The 15,457-nt window shown below is 37.3% G+C and overlaps 2 protein-coding genes and 1 non-coding gene across 5 annotated transcripts; 2 read left to right on the forward strand and 1 right to left on the reverse strand.

The window, feature by feature from the left end:
- Nucleotides 1–267: 267 nt before the first annotated feature.
- On the reverse strand, nt 268–2,472 carry LOC121260541 (autophagy-related protein 8i-like). The gene is made up of 5 exons (XM_041162457.1): nt 2,336–2,472; nt 2,194–2,249; nt 1,840–1,892; nt 624–742; nt 268–525 (listed from the first exon to the last, which is right to left on the reverse strand). Exons 1-5 carry the CDS (start codon nt 2,373–2,375, stop codon nt 422–424), a joined length of 372 nt encoding a protein of 123 aa, XP_041018391.1. The 5' UTR covers nt 2,376–2,472; the 3' UTR covers nt 268–421.
- A 40-nt stretch (nt 2,473–2,512) lies between these two features.
- TRNAF-GAA lies at nt 2,513–2,585 on the forward strand. Its single transcript has one exon. It is a non-coding gene; the product is annotated as a tRNA-Phe (tRNA).
- Nucleotides 2,586–2,655: 70 nt separating this feature from the next.
- LOC121260539 lies at nt 2,656–14,247 on the forward strand. 3 transcript variants are annotated; one of them, XR_005939739.1, is made up of 20 exons: nt 2,656–3,224; nt 3,341–3,458; nt 3,792–3,874; nt 4,249–4,472; nt 4,569–4,701; nt 5,870–5,952; nt 6,529–6,738; nt 7,303–7,662; nt 8,130–8,304; nt 8,621–8,812; nt 8,912–9,121; nt 9,199–9,291; nt 10,231–10,427; nt 10,726–11,286; nt 11,371–11,451; nt 11,562–11,647; nt 12,279–13,025; nt 13,453–13,606; nt 13,739–13,907; nt 13,941–14,247. XR_005939739.1 is itself a non-coding variant. In XM_041162453.1 (19 exons), the coding sequence occupies exons 1-19, from the start codon at nt 2,799–2,801 to the stop codon at nt 13,821–13,823; spliced, it is 4,218 nt and encodes a 1,405-aa protein (XP_041018387.1). In that variant the 5' UTR covers nt 2,656–2,798; the 3' UTR covers nt 13,824–14,247. The 3 variants fall into 3 exon arrangements, 2 of the variants coding, with proteins under 2 accessions (XP_041018387.1, XP_041018388.1); XM_041162453.1 differs by having other exon boundaries at nt 13,739–14,247; XM_041162454.1 differs by lacking the exon at nt 2,656–3,224 and having other exon boundaries at nt 3,403–3,458; nt 3,792–3,857; nt 13,739–14,247.
- The last annotated feature ends 1,210 nt before the right edge of the window (nt 14,248–15,457 follow it).

Raw genomic sequence — 15,457 nt, forward strand, 5'->3', positions numbered from 1 at the left:
TAAAATTTCCCTGAAAATTACGCCCCATGATTTCTACAAGCATGCAACCCCCTGGCAGGGGATAAGGCCCCAACTAATTACTCTCTGCCCTAAGAAGTACGCATAAAATAAGACATTACACAAGATGCTGCATGAGTGAAATGCTCATCTAACTTGCCACTCACAAGACATTACACAAGATGCTGCATGAGTGAAATGCTCATCTAACTTGCCACTCACGAGTTTAGCATACATTAAGTAACTAGGTTCTGCAAATGAAACATTGCCAAAATAATAATTGCATTTCATATACTTCAAATGGTTAGTGTGCATTAAATTGATGTGTCATTTTGGTGTTCATAAAATTTACAAGATAAATGATCGCGCCAACACTAGATCCACAATCATACACCATAGATCAGACAGCTTAAAAGAACAACCTTCACTGATTTATAGCATAACCAAAGGTTTTCTCGGTGCTGTAACACATGTACAGAAATCCATCCTCGTCTTTAAAAGATTTATAAACAGAGCCCATCAAAGTAGCTGCAGATCGAAGTCATACGAGAGAGCAAATCAGAAAATACTTCTTCCAGAAAAATTCAACAAAAAAAAAGTGGTACAGGATTTGCTTGCAACTATACCAGTTTGCGGTAAGGTATTCTTCACAAATACAAAGAGAGCTTTTCCAGGGGCCAGATGAAGTCTGCCGCTCAAAATGTAAATAAATTGCCCCACAGACATGTCTTGGGGAACAAGGTATCTATCACCAAAGAAAAATAATGATGTATCATAGACATACTAAACTAAGCATTAGTACTCGGTACGAAAAGGTGGCAATGCAAGTTTTAAGTCGTGCTCAGTCACTCTCCAGATTTCAAAACTAATGCTCCAATGCCCATAAAAAGTGGTTATTCGAGCACTGCTAAGGTATTACACTAATCAGATAAGAAACATTACAACAACAAAACAGCATCCACCACAAATGCACAAATACAAGTATGTGTTTACACCCACATTACAACTTTTCCCATCAATATCTCACAAATTGCTCAATGATAGCAGCGGTGTATCATTTATATGGATGAGAGTTAATCATGCTTGAAACCAAATGCATTGCAGTCCACATGCTATAAGTAAATGGGAAAAGGAAAATGACCTCAAAATCAAATGGAGTGAATTTGACAAGTTGAAAGCGTGGAAGAAACCTTGTCCCCATCAAACAAAATATTGAAAGTAGAAAATAAATAGGAACCTGTCTAGGAACGGGGGTGAGGCCTTGAGATACCCAAATAACACAATTAGAAATGTCCTCTTTAAAAATTAATTAATTAAAATAACAATTGGGGCCTGAGATAGCCTAAGTAGCCTGAGCGACGTGAGCGTGTTATTGTTAACCAAGTCAAATCAGTGAATTTTGTTGTCTCATCTTATACAGAATTTCCAAACTAATCATTATAACTTTTTCAAGTAAATCATTATAATTTTTTTAAATTTTAAAATAAAAAATAAAAAACAATTCAACTTTTTTAAATTCTCAAATAAAAATAATATTATAAAATTATATTATTACAATATTTTAACTTTATAATATTTTTTTTTCAACTTTTCCTCTCTTTTTCCAAAACTAAAAAAATACTCAACTCAAACTACCTCAATGCTATTCACAAACTATCTTCCTGCTAATAAATTCACGTCTCATCTAACTCTCCAAACGCCGTACATGTGCGTGCGCGTGTGATTTATCTTTAAACAACATTACATGTGTTGTGTGTGTGTGTGTGTGTGTGTGTGTGTGAGAGTGAGTGAGAGGGAGAGAGAACTATCAACCTTCGTAAAGGTAAGCGAGCTAAAACTTACTTTCTCTTTTCCATTTCAGGAAGATCACTTCTTGAATACCTTTCCACAATTACCTGCAATGGATAATACATAAGCAATTACTCGGAGATAAGGTAAATTTTTATCTACACCTCAAGACGCTGATAAAAAAATCTATTTGCTTTAAAAAACATAAAGAAGAGAAGAAAAAAAAAAAAATTCTGAACACCATCTTTCCCACACAACAAGATGCTTAGGAACAAGGCACGCCGAATTTTCGTGTTTAAAAGGGAAAAAATGAGACTTTTGGTAAAGAAATTAAACATGTTTAATTCACGAGGAAGGGGCGAATATAAATGAGTTTTGAGCTTTATGGGCATTAACAAAATTACATACAGGGACTCGGTCCGGGTACTTGGTGAGGATTTCACTCGATTCCTCATATCTTAGCTCTGCAAGTGGAATTCAAAAGAAAGAAATGAACGGACACACGAAAATATGCATAGAGAACCCAATGAAGAAAAGAACGGGAACAGACCGAAGTTGAACTCTTCCTTGAAGGACATGCTCTTCCCCATCTGGGTTTGCGTGTCCCACCGTCTCAGACTCGCAGAGAAATGGGGAGAGATAAGAAGCAGCAGCAGGAGAGGAGAATGAAAGTATAATGAAGAATATTATGGGATATATTTTTAAAGATACAACCTTCAGCAACCAAGCGGGGATAGCTCAGTTGGGAGAGCGTCAGACTGAAGATCTGAAGGTCGCGTGTTCGATCCACGCTCACCGCATCCGCATTGTTTTATGACTTTATCTTTTGTTTTTCACGTATTTCATTTTAACGACATGTCGTTTAACTCCACTGCATCCAGGGCTGGACCGGCTGGTGCAGCCGCGCAGGGCCATCTCTGAATTCTAAAACCGTTCCTCTACCCTGCTCCGAGGTCTTCAAATTCTCAACGCAGCCCACTACGGTCATTGGCTCAGTGTAGAGCCGAAGAGCCATGGCGGAGCCTCCAACCCATTGGCATTTACAGAGCGGTCAATACCTTGGAGAAATCTCAGCCCTCTGTTTCCTTCACCTCCCGTCCCATGTCTCCTCTCGCCCTTACCTCCTGGCCGGTTCAGGCTCACAAGTCCTGCTTTACAGTTTGGATTCTGGCCAATTAATAAGGTCCTTTCATGTCTTTCAAGGGATTCGTGTACACGGTATTGCTTGTAACGATTCCATTAATTGCGCCGAGGTAACCATTTCCTCTAAGCTTGCTTTTCAACTCGCTGTGTTTGGTGAAAGGCGTGTGAAATTGTTTAGCTTGGTGATTGAATTTGGTTTGGAACCCCAAAATGGATCCGGGATTTGTGTGAATTTGAACCAGTTGCATTTGTTGCCCAAGTTTAGTAATTGGGTTTTGGATGTCTGCTTTTTGAAGGTACAAAGTTTAATCTTTTGTAAATTTTTTTGTAGACTGTTGCTAAGCTAGTTATCTGAATTCATGCTTGATGGTTCTTACTCTATGGATTTGCTTTGCTGTTTGATTGGCTGTAGGGACTTGTACGTTCTCTCGATGAGGGAAGCCATTGTCTTGCAATTGGGTGTAGTGACAACTCTGTTCTTGTTTGGGATATTTTGAGGTCTAGTGTGGTTCTTCAAGTCCAGTCTCCAGGTTAGTTTTGATAACTTTTTTTTTTTTTTTTTTCACTGATGAAAGAATTTTTTTTTATGGGTTCTATCTTTGATTCAGTTATTCAACTAGTACCCATAATGTGTTCAAAGTGAGGTTCTTTTGGGCGATTACGCATTTTCTTAGCCCTCCCTCCTTGATGGGAATTCGAAATTCAAATTTTGTTGTATTGTCGAGTTGTATATTGTATTTCCCGAAAACTGGTCTTTAAAGCTGCACAAGACCTTTTTTTTTTTTTTTTTTTTCTTTTTCCTTTTGTTGAGTAAATTTTGGTTTTAATTTCGTCTTCTTGATTAATATTTCGTTGAACTGTAGAGAGGTGCCTTCTTTATTCCCTGCGGCTATGGGGTGACAATATTGAAGCTCTTCAAATTGCATCTGGTACTATTTTTAATGAGGTGGCTGATCTCTCCTTATTACAAATTCCTCTCCATTTCATTACTATGCCCACCGATTTTTTTATGTCACAGTCCATTCCCCCCCCCCCCCCCCCCCCCCCCCCCCCCCCCCCCCCCCCCCCCCCCCCCCCAGGGCTATTTTATTATTCACAGGAAGACTAAAAGGAAAGGGAAGTAGGCTATGCCCTGATTGATTCATATACTGTTAATGGAACTGGGTTTATGTTCAATTTGGGATTACATTGCTCATCTTCTGATTAACTCAGTCTTTATGATTTTTTATATTAGTTTGCCCCCTTTTTTTATGTAAAAGAAGCTTTTGGACCCAGTCTTTCTTTTAATTTGAACTCTTTGGTGAAAATGGGGTTTTCCAGATTCTTGTTTGGAAAGTGGTTTCTCAGAATGATGCTCCATCTTTGGAAAATTCTATGGAAGATCATATTGATCAGAGGAGCCCATTCTGCAATGATGTCTGGTTTCATTGTCGGCAGTTTGAAGCTGTTAATATATGCAAACTTGCTGGCCATGAAGGCTCAATCTTTCGCATAGCATGGTCCTCTGATGGATGCAAATTGGTATCTGTTTCTGATGATCGTAGGTGAATTAGTTTCTTATGCCTTACCATTCTAATTGTTTATGGTGTTTTTCTTAGAAGAGTGATTCAACACAATAACTTGTTACTTGATCTGTGCAGTGCTCGTGTCTGGACAGTTCATGCTGCAAGGAATGGTTATGATAAGCCTGAAGTTTCCATTGGCCCTGACCTTGATGGATTTGTGCTGTTTGGTCATAATGCCAGAGTTTGGGACTGCTGTATTAGTGATTGTGTCAGATTCACGAACTCCTTATTCTTGTTTTCTGACAACTTAGTAGTAAAGAAATATATTATCTTGGATTAAAGAAAATACATTGTTAACATCAGTTGAAATTTTTGGAGCAAAAATTTTGGTTCTAAGTGGGTTCTTAATCATTTTTCTCAGTAAGAAAATTATGTACTTGCGTCTTTTTAATTTATAGATTTTTTAATCATGTCTACTTTTGCATGAGTTCAAAAATGGAATTTATTTTCACTTTCATGCTGGATTTGTTATGCATGTGGCTGATGTGCCTTCCAAAGCATTATGGTCAATGTGTCTTAGACTAAACATGGATTGATATATGAAAACTTGTACTCGGGGTTGGATATGTTTCATTTTATGTTTGAATTAAAGTTGAAAGCAATATAGCATTTGTGTGAATGAGAACAGCTTCATCCTTTCTTTATTGTTCTCTCTCAATACTTTTTGTCTTCTAAATTTGTTTAACTGGTCACATGAACACATTATACTTGGATATAAGTTTGTGCATGATTGTAAACCAATTACATCGGAAGAGGTTACCAGCAAGGATTTGGATGGCATTAGAAATGTGATACTGGCTCGATTTCATACACAGCTTGAAATTGACTGGAACAACTCTTCATATCAAGGGATGAACCGGATATACATATAAAAAATTTGAGAAATTATACATGGAAGCCTTCCACCTAATCAACATGGGATTTGTCATTTTTACCCTTCTATCATAATGCTTAAATATGTGTGTTTAAATAGAAGGGAAAAAATGACAAATCGCATGTTGGTTAGGTGGAGGTATGTGGTGTTAGGCTTCCTTGTAGCATTTCTCAAAAAGTTTATTCAAAAGGCCAAGAAATGATCGTAACTTGGTCATGGGGACTCCCAACTCTTCTATTGCCTTTGCCTTCTACTTGTCCATCCTTTTTTTTTTTTGCCATCCCCTATCCCAATGCCCTAGCCCCTAGGAACATTATTTCTTGCATGGACAAACATACCATAAGCAGTTAATTCTACCCAATTTTTTTATCGCTTCTCGTTGTTGTTATCAATTGAAGGGAGGTATTGAAATTGAATTTCTTATGCAGTTTGTTATATTCTTGCATATTCTATTACATATGGACTACTGGAATTTGATTTAATCTCTCCTGACTTATTTCAGTTGATTGTCACCGTGGGCGAGGATTGTACATGTCGCATGTGGGGATTAGATGGTAAGCAGCTTCAGATGATCAAGGAGCACATGTAAGTGAAGTGTGTGTTTCTTTTTCTGTTAAGCACTGAGGATTATTAACTTATTAGTCATAAATTTATTTGTTACTGTTGATAATGGATGATCCAGACGCTAACATAAAACTAAAATGATTTGCTTTAGGATCTTCTGAACTTGCTGTTGACAACTATGATTCGAACCTTACAGTGTACCTTCAATTTGTAGCTTCCAAATATGAAGCTTCTTGATTGATTATTCCACCTAAAATGTTCTCAAATTTTTGTTTGCCTAGTCAAATGTTAAATTCAACTTCACACTTGCATAAGGAACCCATGTGAGAGTTTTCCGAAAAATTGTTGTATTCTTTTGTTTCCCAATAAAGTTGTAAAATTAATTTTTGGAAACGGCCTACGCCAATGTTGTGATGCTGTATCATCTCCTTGCGATTCTAGGTTGGCAGGACTGTATCACAACTAGTACTACAGCCTTCTTCATTATATCATATAACTGTAATACAACTTCTGAAACTAGTATCTAACAAATTGACAGTGTATTTATTTTATGTTGCAAGAATAAAACAATCATACCTATCTTTTGTTGTTGTGCAGAGGAAGGGGCATTTGGCGATGTTTGTATGATGCAAAGTTTTCGCTTCTTGTCACTGCTGGGTTTGATTCTGCAATTAAAGTGCATCAGCTGCATGGCTCTTTGTCTGGGGGTTTGCATGGGCATGCTGAGGTAAAAGAGTTTATTGACAGAACGGAGATATTCACTGTTCGTATCCCTAATACATCAGAGCATTGTGGACTCACTGATAGGTACCAATGCTTTTTATTAATTTCACTCAGGATACCTTCAACAGTCAGACTCCTAGAATTTTTCCATAGATGATGGAGAAAAATTGGAAAGTCTGATTTGGTGCTCGAGAATAATACTTTTGTCCTGTGTCCTCCCCAAACCTATGGGCATCAATGGGAAGGGTTGCCATAATTAATTAGCTCTCTTCATCTGATGTCCATGTTCCTTTAGGAAAATGTGTATGTGTCATTAGAATGATGATGATAAACATTCAACTGGGGTCATCATAACATCCCCCACAAGTGGTGGTTCACAAAACTTCAGGAGTAATGATACACGCACAACCCTTTATGCAACCATGTTTTAAAACGAGGGTATTTATGGAAAATGATGTTACTTTTATAAGTTATTGTACAAAAATACCCCTCATTTAATAGTTGTATGAAGGGTTGCAAAAAAGGTTGTCTGTCATTTTCCAAACTTTCAAATGTCCAGCATGGCTATTGATGGTTTTATACTGTATCAATTGTTATCATTTTGTTCACTAACTACTGGCATTGTTGGCCCCTTTTGACTTGTTGCAGCAAAAGTGAATATGTTCGCTGTTTACGTTTCACAAGTGAAGATACCCTTTATGTTGCCACAAACCGTGGTTATTTGTACCACACTAAAGTATCGAATATGAGGGATGTAAAATGGACTGAACTTGTCTGTGTCAGTAAAGAGGTTCCAATTGTATGTATGGATGTCCTATCCAATAAATCATCTGAGCTTTGTGGTGCTGTTGAGGATTGGATTGCTGTGGGAGATGGTCGAGGATACATGACCATTGCCAGAGTATTTTGTGATAGTTATACTCCTGAAGTGAGCCTCACATTTACTTGGCCAGCTGGAATAGAGAGACAGCTCTTAGGAACCTATTGGTGCAAGTCATTAGGATATAGGTAACACATTCCTTCTATAATAATGATGTCTAAACTATTGGATAGATTTTCCTTGCCTGAGCTGTGTATTGGTACAAGAAAGATGATGCAATCTGGAAGCTGTTGTTGAGTATGCTAAGCCATGTTGCGAATGTATTTTTTCCTATAAAAAAGGATTTTAAGTCCCGTAAATGTAATAAGTTTAATGTTCAAAAGATTGTTGGTTAAAAGGTGCATGTGTTATTGTATGTGGTATAATTTTTAATTCTCTCTCTAATGGTGCAAAAAGAAAAACTAGATTGTAGGATTATCTGAATGGTTCATCAGGCCAAGCTTTCCACGTTGCGTTATAAAGTACATGTGTTGGACAGTATTCCTATATGCTTGGCCCCAGGCCTCCTATCACTTAAAGAAATATTTTTGCTCCCTTGCTTTGTTGATTGAAAAGTAGGATGTGTTGAAAGATCATCAATTTATGTTGTATTTAGGTACATTTTTACTACTGATCCTAAAGGAATGTTGAAACTGTGGAGGTTGTGTGGTCCTTCCCCACAAGCTGCTCACAATTCTGCAAGGAGTTACAATAATGTGTCTCTAGTAGGGGAGTTTGCATCATGCTTTGGAAACAGAGTATTGTGTTTGAATGCATCTATTGAGAAAGAGGTATTTGTTTTGCATAATTTCTTTTCCATTCTAGAAAAATTGGATTGGCATTTTTAATACGGTGAGAAGACTCTCGTTGGTCTGCTTCTGGTTCATATCTCCTCGTTCTTCTTGTCCTGATTTCTTCAAGTTTTTGTGCTACCATATCATCCATATTTTCCACTTTTTCTCCTTTCTGTCTTTCTGGGCCTTTTTCTTTATTCATGTCTTTTTACCAGATGTTGTAATATGAACTTCTCAAAGCTTAAAGTGGTTTCTAAATTTTGAGGTTATATCTCATCTGTTTTCTTGGTTGTTTTTCAATTTTTTTTTACAGGTTCTGGTGTGTGGGGACGTACGTGGTAACTTGGTCCTCTTTCCATTGTTGAAGGACCTGTTGTTGAATACATCTGTTGCATCCAAAGTGAAAATCTCTCCAATAAATTATTTTAAAGGAGTTCATGGGATATCAAGTGTGTCCAGTGTTTCATTCAGCAGATTAAGTTCTGAGCAGATTGAAATATGTTCGGTATGGGCTAAATGCAAGCTTTTTGTATGTAAAGCAAAACTGTTGTGTGCTTGAGGACTAAAATGTTTTTCTTCTTTCGCTATTTTGTTTCTTATTCAGACTGGAGGAGATGGATGCATTTGCTATTTGGAATATCACAGGGATCATAGAACTTTAGAATTTATAGGGATGAAACAAGTTAAAGAATTGAGTTTGATCCAATCTGTATCTGCCGATAATGACTCACTTGACAATTTAGCAAGTGGCTGCTATGCAGCTGGTTTTGCATCAGTTGATTTTATAATATGGAATTTAATAACTGAGACAAAGGTACTCTCTTCCACTGGTTATGTTTACAAAACTTGCACTATCTATTCTATTTGGTTCCTAAGAGTGCATATTGGCAGGTTGTGCAAATACCATGTGGTGGATGGCGGCGTCCTCATTCTTATTATCTTGGTGATGTACCAGAGATGCAGAACTGCTTTGCATATGTCAAGGTTGTCAGCCTGAATACTTCACCGAAATAACTTCAATAAACAAACCATAAGTTACTGAAGGAGACAGAATCTTCTATTTAGGCATCTTAAGCCCATGCAATTGGGAATCTTTCCTGGTTAGAGAATCAATACAACAAGTAAAAAGTCATGACCAGTGGATCAATTTGTTCGATATGTTATTCTCTTGGATTATTAACATATATTTTGCATACTATTATATATTAGGACTCTACCTATCAAAAAATTATATATTTTTCTAGCACGCATAGGCGATGCTCTTGTATATGTTCCGTATACTTGGGCTCTTACGTATTCTTATTATCAATAAAATTTTGTTTACCGATCAAAAAATTAAATATCTTTTAATTGACTCGATAAAATTTTATTTTACCTATCAATATTTATATATATTAGGATTTGAATGAGGTTGAATATGAACTGAGAGGGCCCTACCAATGTCATTTTGACATGTATCCGTATCTTGAAGGAAGAGTGAGAGACTAGGTGGGAACCAAACCAAGATAAATTGAGTTTATTTTGGTGTTTGTGACTGCTTTGCTCTCTTTACTTTGACCCCTAATTGGGACCAAAAGGACAAAAGGAATCCATGCTTCAAAAAGTTCACTGGAATAGCTCCGGGTGGTGAAACTTGTTGAATGCCCAAGTCAGATGTATATTTTTCTGCTGCTAGATATGTGAGAGCTTTAAATATATGCTTGCTACTGCTTGTCTTCTTCCCCTTCTCTTCCCAAAAGATTTCCAACAGGATTTTACACTGCCTTGTTCTGCAGTAATCATATTTGTGTGATGTATAAAAAAGTGTGTAGCGGAGTCTAAGATGTCAAACCTTGAGCCTAGCACCAATTTTATACCATTCCAATGTTAAACATGTCCACTAGTTTTTTTCTGTATTTATGTGGTGATGTGTTTCTTTTTCAGGATGAGATGATCTATATTCATAGAAATTGGACACTGGATGGTGAGAGGAGGATAATCCCCCGGAATTTGCATGTGCAATTCCATGGGAGAGAGATGCATACCTTATGCTTTGTCTCTGAACATCGAGCTAACGATCTCTTTTCTAAAGCTATTTGGATTGCAACTGGCTGTGAAGATGGAACTGTTAGGTTGACTAGGTATTACAATGTTTATTTCATGTTTAGAATATGACTTGGACAGGACATCAGGATCATGATATAATGGCATTGGGCATGTTTCTTCTTGATTATAGCTGGGATAATTCACTAAGTATATACACGTATATTGCATGTGTCTATCAAAGATATCTTAGACCTTATTATTGCAAAAGAAAGGGCCTGTCTTTTGCTTTTCAAGGGAAAACATTACCCTATAGTGGATTTTCTTCTATCAGAGTAAGGATTATAACACCTCCCCCTTGAACCTGAAAATGCTAACCATGTGCCGAATGCTTAGGTATACAGCAGATGTGGAGAATTGGTCTGCATCAAAATTGCTTGGGGAGCATGTTGGTGGATCAGCTGTAAGGTCAATATGCTCTGTGTCAGAGGTACATATAGTTGCATCAGAGGACACCAACATTCCTGATGGGAGGAGCAGGCAAACTGCTGGTGCAGGTAGTGGAGAGAATCCATTTTTACTGATTTCAGTTGGTGCAAAGCGGGTCTTGACTTCTTGGCTACTAAGAAATAGGAAGCACAAGAAAGAAACAGTTGATCAGCAATATAGCGAAACTGGCTATAGCTGTAGGCCTTCATCAGGAGAGTCTTCATCAATGTCATTCCAGTGGCTTTCTACTGACATGCCAGCAAGGTATTCGAGTTCTGATTATTATCCAGAAGAGATAGAGAAAGTAGTCGGTGCAACATCAAATGTCCACAGTACAAAAGTTGGTGCAAGATCATTGTTTCCAGGAAAGGAAAAGATGGACATAACATCTGGCTTTGGAGATAAGTATGAAGACGATTGGAGATACCTGGCTGTCACGGCTTTTCTTGTTAAATGTGCTGGTTCCAGGTTAGAGGAGATAATTACTATTTTTATTTTCTGAATTATTTTTTACTCGAATTTAATGAAAACTTTCCTTTTTCTTCTTATCAGGTTAACTGTCTGTTTTGTTGTTGTTGCTTGTTCAGATGCCACACTCGTACTACGGGCTTTAATTTTGCCCTGTCGTTTATGGTATTTAAAGGCACTATCATCATGTTCACGTGATGGTTCTATTTTCCTTTTGTGTCTGTCATTTGACTCTTCATGTCCTGCCTGACATTCTTTTTTCCACATTATTTCAGGTTTGATGTTGCTTTGTTGGTTCCTCTATCATCACCAGTTTTGGCTTTGCAGCATGTCATCATTCCAATATGTCTTCCTTCTGAAGGTTAGTCTGCTAACTAGATCTAAAATGTAGCAATTCTTTTGAAATAGTTTCACACTTAATGGTGGAAATACATTATGGAAGTGTCCAATTTCCTCAGCACCACCTCCCACCACGTCTCATTAGTAATGCATATTCTTTATTAATCTTTGTCCTTTCATAGTTATAATGAACTTACTAGGAGAGAAGTACTAATCAGGTGTTATAATCATTAGTTTTTGAATTAATTTATAAATGCTTTCATTGCGATACGTCTTCTAAAACATTGTCCTTTTCATTCATAAAGAAGCATAAAACCATAAGCAACACATTCCTTTACCATTATAATCAGGAATTTTAGCTTTCAAAATATTCAGTGATTATAGTACCCGTTTACAATTTCCTTACCAGTTTGAACGTAGATGTTGAAGAGATGATGGATGCCTCCTGTAACTTGGGATCTAGCATCTAGGTGGTCAGTTCTCTCAGAAGCTTGGAAGTTTTAGTTGCAATTCCTAGATCCTTAATAGAAGTATGTAGTTGGAGATTTAATTCATGCATTAGAGAGCGTTTGTGATATATGTCCTAACTTTCAACATCCTGATATTTCCAGTAGTCTGGAGTTTTAATTCTTTACTTGTAATTCAATTCTCAGATAACAGTCAGAAAGGAAGTGTATATATTGTTATTAGTGGAGCTACTGATGGCAGTATTGCCTTCTGGGATCTGACTGGTGCTGTTGAAGCTTTTATGCGGCGGCTTTCAACTCTTCAGGTAGAAAACTTCATTGACCATCAGAAACGGCCACCCACTGGTAGAGGAAGTCAGGGAGGACGATGGTGGAGATCATTAAGCAATAGCATATATAAGGGAAAACCAGGTGGTAGTTCAGTGACCATGAAAGCTGGAGATGCACCAAATCCAAATATGCTAAACCAGGTTACAAATGGAACAGAGTTGATAAATGATTCTGGAAGTAGTGCAGCAACTTGTTCAAATGCTATACATACCGCTTCCCTTGAGCCTCCAGCAAATGTAGATGACTCACTATCTGAGATATGTGAAATAAGGCCTTTACATGTTCTGAGTAATGTTCACCAGTCTGGAGTCAATTGTCTTCATGTTTCGAATATAAGAGATTGTCAAAACTCCCTGTCTGGTTTACTGTTCAATATAATAAGTGGGGGCGATGATCAAGCACTTTACTATCTTAGATTTAAATTGTCTCTAATAGCAACGGTCCCGGATAATGAGTCTATGGCACCAGACATCAGAAATTCAAATGGCGGACCTGAAAGTACCAATAACTTTGTTAATTGTGGAGAAAGACAGGTCGAGGATTATAAGATCAAATTCTTATATCATGAGAAAATTGCATCAGCTCACAGCTCTGCTGTAAAAGGTAAAATAACCACTTCTTATGCTTGAGTTTGCTCCCGTCAAATTCTTCTGTTTGAAATAAGCTGTAGTGGTGAATATATTTGTGTTTGAAATCACGTTTCCTTGATATATCCGTGCCAAGAACCTTTCAGAAAACATTTTTTTCAATCATAAATTGCCAAGAGTATCCATTTCTTCCTTAGTAACAACTTAAAGACTGATAATTCTACCATCTGAAATATTATAAGACTAGAATCTTGTGGAGTGTTATCAATGCTTTTACAATAGTCTTTTTCCTGTCCATTCTAAATGCTGGAAGGTCATGAGCTCAAAAGATTTATTTGTTATTTAGCAAGGAAAAAGATGAACCCGTAGGAACTTCTGTGCACGCCTTTTGTTGATGAGTTCTGGTTGCTTTAAGTAGTAAGATTTGGTTTTATTTCGTGAAGGTGTTTGGACGGATGGCTCTTGGGTGTTCTCTACTGGTCTTGATCAGCGTGTCAGGTGCTGGCTTATTGAAAAAGATGGCAAACTAACTGAGCACACTTATTCAGTCGTTAGTGTGCCAGAGCCCGAAGCATTGGATGCTAGAGAATGTGGCAGGTGAGTGAGCATCTCGTGTAAAACTTACATCCATTGAGCCCTTCTTGCGAACTTAGTTGAAATTATTTGATTATGATTCTGGTAAATTAACTTGCTTGTTCGTTTACTGGTGGTTTTTCATGTCTTATCCAGAAACCATTATCAGATTGCTGTAGCTGGAAGAGGAATGCAAATCTTTGAGTTTGCTGGAGTCTGCGAAACTGACCATGGAAAATGAAGTTTTTCCCCCCTGGTGAATTAATTTGCTGCCATCGTTGATGAAAGCTTTCGACATTAGATATGATCTTTTCATCATTGCCTCTTAAGAGCAAACAACCATAACTCATCATCGACATTAAGAGAACCCAGGTTGACCATTTTGGTCAGAGCCAAGTTTCACCTAGGTTGACCAGCGAGCATGATATCTGCAACAGCTAAGAGAGAGTTTTCCGCCCCATGAAAAACTCTTTTCTTGGTTACAATTGATCGTTACCCATCTAGGAAACAACGAGGCCTCGTTTCCTAGGACGACAGACGTTGACCTCAAATTAGGATCCAGGTTATATTGGGTTATGCATTTTAGGATATTAGATTGATTTGTGCAAATTTGGGCAGTGCAGCTCCGTTGACGTTTCTCTGTAACAGTAGCTTGCCTTAAATTTTGGACGTTTCTCTATACGAGCTTATGTTATAGGGAAAAGTCTGCATAACTGCTGCAGTATTTGTTCATGAGTTTCAATTATCATTTCAAGGATCAACTTCTCCCATAATGATAGTGATGCCATCCTATTCATAATCGCAGCCAACTTCATTCTTTGACAAAGTATGTAGCATAATTAATGTACTCAATCATGTGAATAAATTCGTAATGCCAAGAAGAAAAAGATACCAGGCATGAGAACATGAAAATCAGAATGAGAACACAAGAATCAAAATGGGAGTTGTTAATGCCAACATATCGTACAACTTGGAACGGGAGAAAAAGTCATTTCCAGCCTATTGAGGTGATCTGCAATCCTCGATAGCAATCTAGAGTAGTGGTATGATGCCTTTACGTACATCTATATCAGTGAATAAAAAATAAATACAAGAAATGTAAATAGATATGGAGACTCAGGTTTACATGGTTCGGCACAAACTTTATGTCCACGGGTCATCTGGAGGGCAAATCCACTATAATATGAGTATTTTATAGTCTCTCATTTCTCTATGTACAATGAAGGTCGAAAGTCTCTTTTGTGGAGAGGATAATCTTTAGAGCTCTTGTTTTGAGGTTGAAGATAATTTATGCCTTCTCATACCAAAAAATCCATCCTCGCCTAGCCGTCTGGAAATCCTATTTATTCTGGCCCGTCTGTATAAGTAGGTGGTGAGTAAGTCAGTTTTATCTCACTCTTTGTGTGTCTAACTTGTTTTCTCCCATTTCTCATTTTTCTCTCTTTTCCCTCTCTTTCCTCTTTCCATTGACATTTACTTTTCCTTGTCCCCTCCTTGTCTCTTTCCACTTGCTTCCTAATGATAGTCCTTTAACGGGTTGGGCTTGGTATGGGCCTATTATTTATATCTCCTTTAGGATTCATATTTGTGAAGTTCTTAACTGAAATTGTAGGATTTAAAGTTGAAGAATGATAGACCCATAAAATAGATATTCCAATACTTACTAAGCATTTAATATCGATTGAAAAATTCTCCCAAACAACTATAAATATTGTAAATTTTATTTTATATGATTGTCTTACTTTAGACCATACGATGCGGATTTTAAAAAAAAAAAAAAAAGGAAGAAGAAGAAGAAAGATTTAAGGGGGTATTAATCCATCAGAATATACTTTCTTGGATGAGATGTTCAGTTGGATTTTTCGGTAAAAATGT

The sequence above is a fragment of the Juglans microcarpa x Juglans regia genome, chromosome 4D (genome assembly GCF_004785595.1).
Source record: "Juglans microcarpa x Juglans regia isolate MS1-56 chromosome 4D, Jm3101_v1.0, whole genome shotgun sequence".
NCBI classification, from domain to species: domain Eukaryota; kingdom Viridiplantae; phylum Streptophyta; class Magnoliopsida; order Fagales; family Juglandaceae; genus Juglans; species Juglans microcarpa x Juglans regia.

Coding starts and splice junctions, on each gene's coding strand:
- LOC121260539 (XM_041162453.1), top strand. CDS start 2,799: ATGGCGGAGCCTCCAACCCATTGGCATTTACAGAGCGGTCAATACCTT. Junction 5,953..6,528: donor CAGATGATCAAGGAGCACAT/GTAAGTGAAGTG, acceptor GTTGTTGTGCAG/AGGAAGGGGCATTTGGCGAT. Junction 9,292..10,230: donor ACTGCTTTGCATATGTCAAG/GTTGTCAGCCTG, acceptor TTTCTTTTTCAG/GATGAGATGATCTATATTCA.
- LOC121260541 (XM_041162457.1), bottom strand. CDS start 2,375: ATGGGGAAGAGCATGTCCTTCAAGGAAGAGTTCAACTTCG. Junction 743..1,839: donor CCTGAAATGGAAAAGAGAAA/GTAAGTTTTAGC, acceptor CTTTGGTGATAG/ATACCTTGTTCCCCAAGACA. Junction 526..623: donor GAATACCTTACCGCAAACTG/GTATAGTTGCAA, acceptor TTCGATCTGCAG/CTACTTTGATGGGCTCTGTT.